This window comes from Petromyzon marinus, chromosome 7, assembly GCF_048934315.1.
Source record: "Petromyzon marinus isolate PM22_M1 ecotype Great Lakes invasive population chromosome 7, UKy_Petmar_22M1.pri1.0, whole genome shotgun sequence".
In the NCBI taxonomy this organism is placed as follows: domain Eukaryota; kingdom Metazoa; phylum Chordata; class Hyperoartia; order Petromyzontiformes; family Petromyzontidae; genus Petromyzon; species Petromyzon marinus.
The window spans coordinates 642,631-658,324 of record NC_133673.1 but is presented as its reverse complement, the minus strand read 5'-3'; the positions used below and the strand labels follow the sequence as shown (position 1 = coordinate 658,324).

General features: G+C 47.7%; 1 protein-coding gene across 19 annotated transcripts in view; it reads right to left on the bottom strand.

Annotated features, from left to right (window-relative positions):
- LOC116939822 (pleckstrin homology domain-containing family A member 6-like) overlaps positions 1 to 15,694 on the bottom strand; it is a 126,363-nt gene that overhangs the window by 15,372 nt on the left and 95,297 nt on the right. For 18 of the 19 annotated variants that reach the window (XM_076065195.1, XM_076065193.1, XM_076065197.1 and 15 more), the window contains 3 exons: positions 14,125 to 14,226; positions 5,456 to 5,558; positions 4,732 to 4,838 (listed from right to left, as the gene is read on the bottom strand). In XM_076065195.1, the coding sequence (XP_075921310.1) occupies positions 4,732 to 4,838; positions 5,456 to 5,558; positions 14,125 to 14,226 (312 nt within the window). Of the gene's footprint in view, positions 1 to 4,731; positions 4,839 to 5,455; positions 5,559 to 5,813; positions 11,814 to 14,124; positions 14,227 to 15,694 lie in introns of those variants that run through there. The other variant, XM_076065202.1, reaches the window with a different exon arrangement.

The following is a 15,694-nucleotide window of genomic DNA, read 5'->3' as shown; positions in this document are numbered from 1 at the left end:
TAAGATGTTCAAACACCAAATATAAACCTTTTGGAACGAATCAAATCGGCATTAACCACACGTACTTGTGGTGAATATGCAAAAACATGCTCTGTAAATATAATATACAGTGAGGGAAAAACGTATGTAATCCACTGTTGATTTTGTACGTTGGCCCACTGACAAAGAAATGATCAGTCTATAATTTTAATGGTAGGTTTATTTGAACAGTGAGACAAAATAACAACAAAAAAATCCAGAAAAACGCATGTCAAAAATGTTATAAATTGATTTGCATTTTAACGAGGGAAATAAGTATTTGACCCCCTCTCAATCAGAAAGATTTATGGCTCCCAGGTGTCTTTTATACAGGTAACGAGCTGAGATTAGGAACACACTCTTAAAGGGAGTGCTCCTAATCTCAGCTTGTTACCTGTATAAAAGACACCTGTCCACAGAAGCAATCAATCAATAAGATTCCAAACTCTCCACCATGGCCAAGACCAAAGAGCTCTCCAAGGATGTCAGGGACAAGATTGTAGACCTACAACAAGGCTGGAATGGGCTACAAGACCATTGCCAAGCAGCTTGGTGAGTAGGTGACAACAGTTGGTGCGATTATTCGCAAATGAAAGAAACACAAAAGAACTGTCAATCTCCCTCGGCCTGGGGCTCCATGCAAGATCTCACTTCGTGGAGTTGCAATGATCATGAGAACGGTGAGGAATCAGCCCAGAACTACACGGGAGGATCTTGTCAATGATCTCAAGGCAGCTGGGACCATAGTCACCAAGAAAACAATTGGTAACACACTACGCCGTGAAGGACTGAAAACCTGCAGCGCCCGCAAGGTTCCCCTGCTCAAGAAAGCAGATATACATGCCCGTCTGAAGTTTGCCAATGAACATCTGAATGATTCAGAGGACAACTGGGTGAAAGTGTTGTGGTCAGATGAGACCAAAATAGAGCTCTTTGGCATCAACTCAACTCGCCGTGTTTGGAGGAGGAGAAATGCTGCCTATGACCCCAAGAACACCAGCCCCACCGTCAAACATGGAGGTGGAAACATTATGCTTTGGGGGTGTTTTTCTGCTAAGGGGACAGGACAACTTCACCACATCAAAGGGACGATGGACGGGGCCATGTACCGTCAAATCTTGGGTGAGAACCTCCTTCCCTCAGCCAGGGCATTGAAAATGGGTTGTGGATGGGTATTCCAGCATGACAATGACCCAAAACACACGGCCAAGGCAACAAAGGAGTGGCTCAAGAAGAAGCACATTAAGGTTCTGGAGTGGCCTAGCCAGTCTCCAGACCTTAATCCCATAGAAAATCTGTGGAGGGAGCTGAAGGTTCGAGTTGCCAAACGTCAGCCTCGAAACCTTAATGATTTGGAGAAGATCTGCAAAGAGGAGTGGGACAAAATCCTTCCTGAGATGTGTGCAAACCTGGTGGCCAACTACAAGAAACGTCTGACCTCTGTGATTGCCAACAAGGGTTTTGCCACCATGTACTAAGTCATATTTTGCAGAGGGGTCAAATACTTATTTCCCTCATTAAAATGCAAATCAATTTATAACATTTTTGACATGCGTTTTTCTGGATTTTGTTGTTGTTATTCTGTCTCTCACTGTTCAAATAAACCTACCATTAAAATTATAGACTGATCATTTCTTTGTCAGTGGGCAAACGTACAAAATCAGCAGGGGATCAAATACTTTTTTCCCTCACTGTATGCATTGTCTTTGAAACTGATTAGCCTACACCAGAGACAGCCTTCTTTATGGAATAGTCTGACCAGTATCAAACCAGAGAACACTAAAAGGCGAACAGTACAAAGACAATGCACGCATCAGAGTATTTATAGCTCGGGGTGAGCAGCTACATCATTGGATGACAGTCATCTTAAAACCTGTTGTATTGCCAGAAAGGGTAAAACTTATTCTTATTTTTAGGCTTGTACAAAGTAAATACGTAACAAACCACAACACACTTAAATTGAACACAAAGGCTTTCATGACCAATATTCCGATTCACAATGGATTTGTTTGTTTGGGTCACATTGTGTCATAAACCCTCCTCCACCTCCCAAAGCCAATTAATAAAGTTGTCGCATGAACAAATCTGCCAATTTATTATTACTGCTGTGGCACCATACCGGTGGTGCGCTGGAGAGCGATCTCATGTCGTACCCATTACAATGTTGTGACATCGCCCTCCAACGCTACCGCTGGCACTGCTGAAGCAGTCATAAATTGGCGATTTTGTTCATCGTGACAAGCTCATTAATTGCTCGCGTCAGGTGAAGGAGGGTTTATGACGTACTTTAAATACGAGATCTCAACGCACTTATCATCAAATCTGTTGCCAAGGCATCTGGCAATCTTCCAAAATATAAAGCAGGTCAGAGTTTGCATGTGATGGAGTAAACCCGATTGGAATACGTGAACTGATGATGCATCACATTACACATTGGATGTTCATTGTCTTCAACTATAAATGAGTCAATAGTTATGCTATTGCCTGAAGTTCTTGTAAACCACTGCCAAACCGATCTTCTTTTTCTACCCCGTATGTTAACGTCGGTCTCCCTTGGAGGGGAATAATCAATGTGTTCTCAAGTAGTACAAAAGAAACAAGGATATTCTGATTGTAAAGCATAAGATGCCCAAACACACCACATTAAAACATGTTGACCAATGTTTTGTAATAGAGCACTTAGCAAGGCTATGACGTGCGTCTGTAACACACAAAAGGATTCGTGCTCAAGCAGCTGGAGAGTGCTCACTGCGTGTCACTGGCACAGCACGGTGGCGCAGATCTCACACTGCTGCCTCACAGCAACAAGGACTTGAGTTCAAGTCTAGACACAGGTACCTCTTTGCGTCGAGGATGTACGTCCTCCCCCGTGTTCTGCATGGGTCTCTTCCCATTTCAGTTTCATTTAGAGTTACCAACGACATCCTCCTCTCCGCAGACTCTGGTCACCTCAGCATCCTCATCCTCCTGGACCTCACTTCAGCTTTTGACACTATCAACCACACCATTCTTCTCTCTCGCCTCAAATCTACCCTCAACATCACTGGCACCGCCCTCTCCTGGCTCCAATCTTATCTCACCGACAGACAACAGTTCATCCACATCAACTGCACCTCCTCCACCACTCCGTTGTCCCAAGGTGTCCCCCAGGGCTCGGTGCTTGGTCCTTTGCTCTTCATACTATACCTGCTTCCCCTTGGCAACGTCATTCGCCACCATGGTCTTAACTTTCACTGCTATGCCGATGATGTCCAGCTCTACATCTCCACCAAATCCATCACCTCCGCCACGCACTCCACTCTCTCTAACTGCCTCGCTGACATTAAATCGTGGATGCACACCAATTTCCTTAAACTTAACTGCGACAAAACAGATATGATCATCATCGGTCCCAAATCTATCACTAAATCCATTCGCAGATTTTCCGTCACTGTCGATACCTTCACCCTGTCTCCATCCCTTCAAAGTCACAACCTTGGAGTCATTTTTGACAATAAACTCTCCTTTGAACACCACATAAAACAAATCACCAGAACTGCTTCAATTCTAGATTTGAAGCTTCCATTGGCTCCCGGTCCCACACCAGAACTGCCTTTTTTCACCTAAAAAACATCTCCAAATTTTGCCCATCACTCTCTTTCTCCGCTGCAGAAACCCTCATCCACGCCTTCATCACCTCCAGAATCGATTACTGCAACAGCATCCTATACGGCACCTCAACCAAAACATTAAATAAACTCCAGTACATCCAGAACTCTGCTGCTCGTCTGCTCACTCACACCCGCACCGATGACCACATTACTCCTGTCCTCCAGAACCTCCATTGGCTCCCGGTCCCACAACGAATTCATTTCAAAATCCTCCTCCTCACACATAAAGCCCTTCATAACCAGGCCCCTTCCTACCTCACTGACTTGCTCCACCGCCACAACCCATCCCGTAGCCTTCGCTCATCTGACGCCAACCTCCTGACTCCACCTCTCAGGACCAAGCATCGAACCTGGGGCGACAGAGCCTTCTCTATAGCTGCCCCCTCACTTTGGAACTCTCTCCCAAAACAAATCCGTGACTGCACCGACCTTCCAGCGTTCAAATTATTGACTAAAACTCACCTTTTTAAAATTGATTTTAATGTTTAGCTAAGTTTTATGTGTTTTTAGTGCTTTTACCATTTGATGTTGTTTTTGCTGCTTTTATGATTTTATGGAAAGTGTCTATGAGTATTCAGAAAAGCGCTCACAAATAAAATGTATTATTAGGTATAGCCCTGGAAGCAATTCGGCTCTTGAATCGGGTGCAACCGCAACAAACAAAAAACACGAACAAGAAAAACATCTTAAAGTGACTGTGTGACTGTGCAAACAGAAAATCCAGAAACAGCAAAAATATTCCTGAAAAAGCACCGTACACCAACGCTGTGTGCAAAAATCCCAGTGGGATGCAAGAGCAAACATTGGCACTGGTGTTCACCAAATATCCCGATGCAGGACAACCCGGAAGGGAGTCTTCAGACTCAGCGTGGCGCTCCCAGAAAAGTAATTATTACACGATTTCACAACTTCATATTTCAACTCACAACCTTCCCATATTGAGATGGCTGTGTCAGTTACAACACCATCCATCCAGCCAACTTACAATTCTCGTTCAGGAACTGTTTTTGCTATGGATTAAAGCTATGGATTAAGCGAGGGTTTTTTCCCCGGCATTCCATACCTGTTGGACATGTTGGGGAGTAGAAGGAAGTGAAGGCATTCTGGCTCGCTGCAGCAGGGGGTTTGAAGGTCTTTCCTTGTCCTCGGTCCTCCCTAATAAATAGTTATCTGTGTGTAACACAGTTATAAGCTTTAAATTTTAGTGTTTAAAGTACAAACACACATTGCTTTTATGGTTTCCTATACATATAAACATATTCGTGTGTATAGAGTAAAACCTCGGCTAGCCACGGAGAGATTTCGCATTTAGCTGGGCTGGCTAAATATTAAGTCATATATTATCTTTACGCACACCAATGTTACCACATGATGACATCGCAGTGTGCAGCTGTACTGTGCCACTGCTAAGAGGCAAAACCAGACCATTTCAACATTGACATTTAAGCTTTCAATGTCGCCTAACTTGCATTTTTTTTTCAATATGCGTTTTTATTTTTACGTTGACCCTTGTGTCTCTGATGTCAGGGACAGACTCACAAATTCCCGGCTATTGTCGATCACAAACAATGACGGCTACGTTTCACCATATTTGAACACATACAATACAATATCAGAATCACTCTTTTAAACGGGGGAAGGAATCCGATAAGCTATGAAGCTCTTTTTTCACAAATGTCCAGGATGGGCAGGTCAGCAAATCACGACAACAAATAATATGTAACAGCATTGGCGATACCATATTATATAACTAAAGTCAGTGACAATGCGCACTGGTGTGAAATTACCTGTCTCGGTCTCTGCCTCGCTTGCTTGCAAGCCTCCCATAACATCCTGGATTCTCCACAGTTCCCTTTCAATGTGTGCTTGCTGCCGTTCAACTGCTTCTGACTAGTTAGGATCGAAAGCACATCGAGGGCACGCAAACACCGTAATAGAAAAACAGTTTACCCAACAAATGTGCCCTCGCACAATTACGAGATCGCGAGCAACTAAAGTTAGTTATGAATCAGCAATACCTCAATAGTAAGGGTCAAAAGATATATGGGGTCTGCTGTTGCATGTTTAACACAGTTTCCGCTGTAGAACTAGTCACCAATTATAACAAATGTGTGTTGACGCTCTGGGTAAAGTTGCAGATGTTAGCACGGGCAATATATACTTTATTTTCACATTGTAGACAACTGCCGCTCTTCAAAGCGAAGGGAAAAGAGAAAAAAAAGTTGCAAAATTGTTGATGTGATTAAACCAAGTGAAGCGACACATATACTTTATGTGCGATCACAAGCTAACAGCTTTCTTCATCATCATCAGTGAAGCTCCATCCACAGCTGCACAAAGGCCGTCCCACGTATTTGCCATCCCACGAGGACCTGCGGTATACAACTATCCATCCAACTCCCGAACAAGAGCTGATCTCATTGCTCCATCTCTGTGGTGGTCATCCTCTCGGCCACGTTCCTTTCTTGGGCTGCCACCTAGCCAAAGTTCCACTACGGTTACCAAGGGGAATCAGGCCCCCATGTGATCATAGGGCTGCTTCAAGATTCTTCGTCAACATATATGCACCTGTCATATTGGAGGCATTCTGTGCTTGTGAAGGCAGGGTTTGTGTTTTAACCTTTCCAATGTGGAGCCAGATCAAGCCCAGTTATTTGCAGACGTAAATTCTGGGAAGAGTCGTTGTTGTGGTCCATCACGGGTCGTGTGGGGGCTTCTAAATCTGAACTGCGGAAGTGCAGCCTCAATACCACAACACAGCAATTGGCCTTTGCTGTTACTCAATCCACCTATAATGCTGAGTTTCATTGAGTATGATGATGGAAGCAGGGAACGATCCGTTGATTCATCAATTCAAATATATTCTTACACACGCAACACATGCGTCAACACATGGACATATGATTGCTGTATTTAGAAAGTATGCAGATCATGTCAATTTTACATTTTATAATAGATTTGAACAAAACTGTACAAATGAGTCGTAAATTAAAAGTAATAAACAATAGAAACGAGGTGGCAAAAACAATACAAAAAGGAATACATTTGTAATGAGCGACTTCCGCGAGACGTCGTGTAGAGGGTACTCTTCTTTATTTCACATACGGGCACCAGACAGGCCAACTCTATCTTCTTCCTCTTCCGAGTACAACACTTAGATGTTAGCGTCCCTACAGGCTACACACATGGTCGATCATCCGGCGTGGTTCCACCCGTCTACTCCCGGCCTCGCCGCTGGCTGACGGCGTGCCAGCGAGGGTGGTGGAACTCGGCAGGAGATCTGCCACGTGGCCGGACGACGGAGAGAGATGACGGCGAGCAGTGACGCAGTCCGGACCCAAGACTCCACACACCGACCACGAGTCCTCCTCCGTCGCCGCTTATATTGCCGCAGGCGCGGCTAGGCACCGCCTCTGGCCACGCCCTCTCGTGGAACCTTCCCGCAGGTTCCCGGAGTAACTCGGCCAGCCCCGCCCCTTACCTTTGACCCAGATAACTCTCCCTTTGAGATTGGATGATATTTTAGTGGTGCCCGTACCTGTGCTTCACTTTTCTAACCAGCAGGTGTCATCATGTTATTACATCACCAACCCCCCCCCCCCCCCCCCCGTAATAAAAAAATGTAGCCGTCCCGGCTAATACTCAAGTAACATGTAAGTGCACCCACGTGCAGGATAAGATTGAAAATAAAGAGCTATAAAACGGACTCGCGGCATTCTTCTTAAAGGGCGGAACAACCCGCAGAACAATTAAACACTAATAATGAGGAAACACGGAGAGAAGGGAAAATAACACAAGGGAACAAGACAGAGAAAAGGAACAGAACTCAACAAACCCCACAACTTCTCCGCCATTCCCGAGCAAATCCCAGAACAAGGAATCAACGGAATTGCAGGCATTTGGACCGAGTTTGCAACGCCGTTCCTGCTCGGGCAGCGCGCACACCACCGGGCTGCAACACAGTTGGCACAGGTGCAGCAGGCTCAGCAGCAGCAGGCACACCCTCGATCCTGGCGAGGCTTTGAATCCCGTCCATGGTCACAGGCTCGGATGCTGTGGGCGGCACGACACAATCCTTCTGACGCACGCCCTCCGAACGCACCATCCCCGGCCCGTCGGACACATCAGACACCAGCAGACCAATTGTTGGGGATGAAGAGGCAATCTACGGAGGAACAAACGGCTTCAACCGAGAAAGATGGACAAACACATGGCGACGGCCAACCCGAATACGCACACTTTGTGGCCGTTAAACCTCAAAAACTTCCACGGGTCCTTGCCAGGGCTTATGCAGCTTAGGGGACATACCAACCGGCACCTGTGGGCAATGTAACCATGCTCTGTCGCCAATGGACCATGGTAGCATGTGATCTCGTTTCCCCACAATACGTTGTGTGTCTGTGCTTTGGCGGCGTTAACTCTGGCCGCCTCTCGAGCCGTGGAAATGCGTTGTAGGGTAATTTTCACATGCTCAGACAATTTGGATTTCCCCTTATCCAGTGACGAACCCAATTGGGCATCTATAGGGGGCACATTCTCCCTCCCATACATGAGAAAAAACGGTGAAAATCCCGTGGAAGTATGAGGGGCCATCCTATACACGGCAAGTACATTCGGAACATGGAAATCCCAATCCGTTTGCGCCGCGTCAACCGTCTGACAAAGAATGGAGGTCAAAGTTCTATTCAGGCGCTCCACCATCCCATCCGTCTGGGAGTGGTACGGCGATGTTCTATTTTCTTAGTACCTAAAGCGTCGCAAATCTCGCGCAGCAATATAGACGAGAAATTGTGCCCCTGGTCAGTAGGCAAATGTTCAGGGGCTCCCTTGTCCATCATGTAACCGTACAAAAATGCCTCCGCAATGGAGGCCATCGACTGGTCAGGCAGCGGGCAAGCCATAGGCCATCGGGAAATATACTCAACGCCCACTAGAATACATTTATTCCCTCTTGGAGTTGCAGGAAAGAGCCCAAGGATATCAAGTGCTACCAATTCGTTGATCCGTGAAACTGAAATGGATTTCAGCGGAAGATGGAACTTCCGCTGCGGCGGTTTCCTGCGCGCAAATTCGGCACATCCTTGGACCACCCTGTAAACATCAGCTGTCATCCCCGGCCAATAATAATCACGCTGTAATGTCAGCAAAGACTTCCGGACACCGAGGTGTAACAGTTTATCCTCGTGCACCACACGAACCAGGTCACCCGAAGAGCAATGGGGACAACAACATGGCAACGAACCAACATATCCTCTCTCCATATCAAAAGGTCATCATGAAGGACCAATCGAGGCCCATCAACCGACAAGGGAGTTTTCCGTTCAATTTCTGTGCGATGCCGCAAGACCCATAGAGAATCATCATTCAACTGCTCTTCCACCCAAGCAGAGAGTGCAAGGTTCAACGCGCTATCGGCAGGCGCAACCGCCCCAGCGAGCTCCGAGTCAGCAACCGCAGACATGACGGTAGCTGGTTGCAACGTCGAGGGTCTACACTGGCCCGCACCCGACGAACATAGACAATTAGGCGATTGAGGCAACCGGTACAAGGCATCTGCATTACAATGTCAAACACCTTTCCGATATATCAGCGGAACGAGAATTCCCATAGAATTTCAAGCCATTACGAAAGTTGGCCAGAAGGTTGTTCGACCTTCAGGGAATACTGGAAGGCCACGTGATTCGCGCGAACAACGAACTCCCTGCCGTAGAGGTAAGGCCTGTATTGTCAGATGAAATAAACGATGGCCAATAATTCCCTACGAGTGACACAATAACGACGTTCCGCAGGGGAGAGGACACGGCTGCCGTACACGACCACCTTCTCAATCCCGCTCTTAACTTGAGACAAAACGGCGCCTATGCCCGTGTCACTAGCGTCAGTGTCAAGGATAAATGGCAGGGAGAAATCGGGATATTCGAGGGTGGACACGTCAGCTAGATGTTCGCGAAGTGCTAGGAACGTAGCCTCTTTCTCCGGTCCCTACCGGAACCTCTGGTTCTTAGCAGTCAAGGCATCCAAGGGTTTGGCGACCGTAGCAAATTGCGGTACAAACCTGCGATAGTACGACGCAAATCCGATGAAACTGCGCACATCACCCACGCATTTGGGGGTCGGCCAATCGTGAATGCAGGCTGTTTTTTCTGGATCCGTGGCTATGCCCTCAGCGTTAACAATGTGACCCAAATAGTGTATTGGATTCTGTAATAAATTACATTTTGCCGGCTTAAATTCCACATTGGCTGAGCACATCCTATGGAAAACAGATCGCAGGCGTCGGAGATGTTCGTCAAAAGCGCGGCTGAACACAATAACATTGTCCAAATAAATGAGACAAGAGTCCCACTGCAGGGCAGTCAAGACGAGTTCCATGAGTCGCTGAAAGGTGGCCGGAGCCGAATTAAAGCCCAACGGAGGGAAATTAAATTGACAGAGTCCCTGGGGCGTGCGGAATGCGGTTTTTGGCTTCAATGATTCATCAAGGGGAAGCTGCCAAAACCCCGATGACAAGTCGAGAGTGGAGAAAAACCGCGCACCGGACAAGGAATCCAGGAAGTCGTCCATGCGCGGGAGCGGGTACGCGTCGGCCACAGAAACTTTGTTCAACTTACGGAAAGTCAACACAAAACCGAAGACTGCCGTCGGCGGCCAACATGTCATCGATCGCCCGTTGCACACGTTCTTTTTCTACTGGGCTCAAACGGTACGAGTTCTGACGAACAGGACCAGCCTCCCCTGTGTCGATACGATGCTGCAACAGGGAGGTCTATATCAAATTCGCACATTAGAGCGAATGCAAGCCGTTCTGTTGCTCTGGAGACAACTGTGAATTCTCCCGACAGAGCACTTCAGCCCACATCTTATTCGCGACCCCAATGTGATCTACTGCACCGACAACACTGCGGCGCGAAGGCATCATGCTCACAAAACGCGGTAGTGGCGTGAGCCAACACCATACCAGCTTGAACCACAACCGTATCCGGGCCAATGTTAAGCACTTACAAGAAAGGGGCCTGGTCGGAGCGAAGGACTTTCTTTGTGCCAACTAGCGCCAGTCCGCGAGTCGCCATATTTGACGGGGTCAAAAGGACCCCAGCCGTCAAATCAACATTCTTCAATTATTTTCGATAGCGTAGTGGTACAAGCATATGAGATCCCGGTGGGATCTCAGCCGCAACCTCAACAAGAGATTGTACCGTAACGCTTGCTGCCGAACGCACGTGCAACGATGGCAAAAAAAAAACAATTTGCAACCCGACGGCATTTAGAAACAACCCTGATCAACCAGGATTTTAATAGGCATCCTTTTCATGAAATCGGTGCCCAAAAGGCAGGGAACAGCCAGCGACCTTGAGATCAGGACAGGTACAATCACAGCCACCTCGCCAATTTCGATGCAGGCATCCACCTGACCAATGATGCCCATTTGCCGCGACATAAGCATTAACGACAGGACCTATTTAACAAGCAGAGATCGGCAACAATTGAAAAACAACGTCCGAAATAATGGTAGCCGAGGATCCCGTGTCTACCAAGACACATACCTCAACACCTTGAACAGAACCGGATACCGCCGAGGAACCCGCAGCCGCCGCGACCACGCGACGCGCCAATTTCTTCCACAGTGTCCCTGAGCTAGGCCACCCATGCGTAACGAAATCCCGTTACCCGGTGTCAATGTATGTGTTATGCTGAGAGCAGGTGAACCCTGAGACATCAGATGTCTGAAATTGCAAAATGGGCCGGGTGTCTGATGTGTCTCGACTCGCCTGTTGGCATTGAGGTGGAGCCGTCGGAGGGGCAACGGGCGCCGGAGCAGCAGTCGGTGTCCGAGGGCAATTCTGGCATCCTCTCGCGAAGTGCCCCAGCTGACCGCAGCGGAAACAGGAAAGAGATGGCCTCTGCGCCATTCAATTCTCCTGTTGACGCGGTCTCCAGTTCCATCGATGGCGCACAGCGTCCCCTCGTCTCCGATTCCACGGCGGGAGCGCAGCAGCGATGTCCTCCTCCGAAGCCGTATCGCCGGGCGGAATCACCACAACCTTGCTCGGCGACCATCCCTTCGGTTCCCCGTCTCGACTGGGGTCCCCTGTCCACACCGCCATCTGAGACCAACTCTGTAGATTTTCGTGGGCCTGAAGACACCTGGCGGCCCATCGGGATGTTTGAATGTCTTCGTCACAAACAGGTAAGACCACACCAATTTGTCTAGACAGTCCCAACATCCATTCCATGACGAGCGAGTCGAGGGCCTCCGGATTCCCTCGAGGGTAAGCTGCTCCCACTAACGCCAACAGTGTGCTGTGGTAGGCGAGAGACGTCTCGGCTTCCCTTCGCCTACGTTGAAGAAATTTGCGGCGCGTGTCGGAAGGCGGCTCGTACACGCCCGCCATCTCAGCATAAGCACCTTGAAGAATAGACTTTTTATCAGCAGAAATAGCTCTGAAGACAGCAAGAGAATCGTCGTCCAAAACAGTCGGCAGAGCAACCAGTGCCTCCTCCTCCGTCCAATGCACTGATCTGAAAGCCGCTTCAAATCGCCAAGTGAAGGCGCTCCAATCGCCGCCTCCCGCGATGAATTATTTAATTTGAGGAAGTCTGCAAGTGCGATCGGTTCCACTCAACACATTCTTAGCGGAGGACGCCGCATCTTGCGCACCATGCATACTTTGTGAAATGGCACCCTCCGCACTTCTCATGCGCTGCCCGAAATGGCGGCGTCCGGCTGTGCGTTCCCCTCACCACGCGTAATGGCGGCCGTCGCACCTGCAGCCGCTCCCGCCGGAACTTCCACCCTGGACTCCTGGTTGTTACCTCCCGGCGATGTCAGCATTGAGCGCCCCGCCACCGTAGATGATGTGACGAGCGACACTAGCTGCACAACCACCGCCCGCAACAAGTCCAGCTGCTTCAACACCTTCCTCCAGCCGTCTTCGGGTGCTGGTGCGGAGATGTTGTGTCTGCACCAACCATCTCCGGCACAGCAGCCTCTCCCGCCGTGATTTCCATAACCGGAAGCACAGCTCCCAGGGTCGGCAGAAGCTCTTGGGTTCCATTTTCATCGTCGTCGGAAGACGACACCAGTGGGTTACGTTTCTTCTGATGTTTGGACATCTTCTGTTAACTTGTATTTCTTGTTAAACCACTTCTGACGCCAATGTAATGAGCGACTTCCACAACACGTCATGTAGAGGGTACTCTTCTTTATTTCAAATACGGGCACAACACAGGCCAACTCTATCTTCTTCCTTTTCCGAGTACAACACTTAGATGTTAGCATCCCTACAGGCTACACACATGGTCGATTATCCGGCGTGGTTCCACCCGTCCACTCCCGGCTTCGCCGCTGGCTGACGGCATGCTGGTAAGGGTGGTGGAACTCGACAGGAGATCTGCCACGTGGCCGGACGACGGAGAGCAGCGACGCAGTCCGGACCCAAGACTCCACACACCAACAATCAGTCCTCCTCCGCTTCTGCTTATATTGCCGCAGGCGTGGCTAGGCTCCGCCTCTGGCCACGCCCTCTCGTAGAACCTTCCCGCAGGTTCCCAGAGTATCTCGGCCAGCCCCGCCCCTTACCTTTGGCCCAGATACCTCTCCCTTTGGGATTAGATGATGTTTTAGTGGTACCCATACCCATGCTTCCCTTTTCCAACCAGCAGGTGTCATCATGTCATTACACATTCTTGAACCGAGTAACAACTCTGGGGTATGAATTATTGCAAGTCTATCATTAAGCATTTCAACAGACTGCATGACCAGAATGCATGAAAAACACATTAATCAAGTGGCGTAATTGCATCTTGCTCTGTGAAAATCCCATATCAGAATCGGTATTTATACTAAAGGAATCTGATGAGCTATGAAGCTCTTTTTCACAGATGTACAGTAGGGACAGGTCATAAAGTTATAACAACAAATAATACTAAACACAATAGGAGTGCAAAGCATATGAAGTGTAAACAATTCACGAAAAAAAACTAAACTATGTTTATTTTAGCAGGTAAGACCCACTGATCTATTAGCTTCTTTTTTAGATGCGACCTGGCCACAAATGATAGCTCAACGAAGTGGCTTATCATGTGGAAATCTAAACGCATGCTTCTAATTCAGCCACACGACCCACTGGATTTTCTGCATGGTTCAGTGATATTAGCTCTCCTAAAATAATAGGACCTGAATGTGGCACATCAGAAATCTTTGTTTTATATAATTTCCAAAACACATAAGTCAAATTATAGTACGGCATTACCTTCTTTTTCTGTGCAACGTCATTTACACTTAGCTGTTAAAATCCCTAAAATGATTAAAATATTGGTTAAATAAGGTCATCTGGTATTGTACTCAATGCAAATTTTGCTAAAAATAGCTTTAAATGATAGTGGACGTGTGGTAATTATAAAAAATAGAGATTAGCAGTACTGAAATATAACAAGTGTAAGGAACGGATTGTACCTGGCTGTGTTGTATACCCTCCAGATCATTTTGCAACCGGGCACTGATCGCGATCAATTCCTGCTCCAGCCTGTTGCCCTCAGCCCACGTCTTTTCCACATCCTGCACACACACACCGTGGTGTAAACATAGACAGGTGTGCATCTTCATCGAGGAGGGAGTAAAAACGAAGGCAGGTGTAAGATGGACGAAAACTAACATTTTATGGCTCATACAATGGGCCATCAGGGGCAAAGCTCTACAGTTGCGTGCATCGTATCTCTCCGAAAGAAGGTCATAATAACATTAAGGTCGGCAGGATCTCAACCCACGCCATGATATCCACTGCAGGTGTCTCTCACAGACCCGTGCTGGGCCCTTTCCCTTTTCGAGTCAAAATCTCCCCAAAAATTTATGAAAAACAAGAATCGTTTTTTTACCCTATACATCTCCCCAATTGGTCGTCTCATCAATAGTCACGGCATAAACTACAAAATTCTACACCGACAAAACTCAATTATACTCTTCACCTTAACTGCTGCTTAGGGCCCACTCAACCATGAAATTTGTACCTCAACCTTACAGCACCGGTTTTGTTTACATCACCGACAAAACCCCGAAGGCAGTGACTTACCACACCGTCACTCCGACAAAAACTGCTCATCGTTGGCTCCACCATCGATCACTCAAATAATTTAAAAAATCCTCAGCATCACCTTGGAATCACCGTTCTCACTCAACAAACCACATCATCCACACAATAAAGGCATTGCGGTGACCATCGCAGGGCCTGGTGGCACATCCACCCCAATGTCGACTACAGTAAGCAAAACACTCCAGCTTGTGCCTATAGTCGGAAATTGTGTTGATGCATTGCAACCCTGTCTTTACTAGGACATCAGAAAAAACACAACAAACTACAATGGTCTTAAAAACAACCGATCATGCTCCATTCTGGGATATTAGGTGCACCAGCAACCTCACAATCCTCCAACCAGGATCTGACCTACCAAGGAAGATCCTGGTCCTCCTTGAATTAGATCTGGACACTCCATGGAAGATATGGACAGTTTCTCCACAAATGGAAAATTAACGAGAGTCCAGTTTGTGACTGTGGTGGTGTGACATATCAGACCTATGCAACATATTGTGAACGACTGCCCAATCGGATCATTTAACGGCAATCCGAAACAAATCCATGCGGCTACTCCTGAATCAGTCAAATGGATATCATATATCAACATCAGAAGAACAAGAAAAAGCTCTCTCAAGGTCTCCCCCCCCCGTACCTCTCCACCCTTCTCACTCCACTGACCACAGCAAACTGCCGCGTCCTGCAGAGCACATCTAGTAAACTGGTCTTCGTACCCAGAACCAGGGCTAATTGCTGAGCGTAATTTCCCAGTAGCTGTACCAGTAGCCATATGAAACTCTCCTGACTGTACATACGCAGCATTTAAGCACCATCTACCTTCAAGTGACAGCTCATGGCTCTCTCACCCGTCCAGGCTATCAACTGTTCAGGCTCTCACCTGTCCAGGCTGTCATACGAAGGTCTTTGAGCTGTGGCTCCACGCCTCCAGAGTTCTCG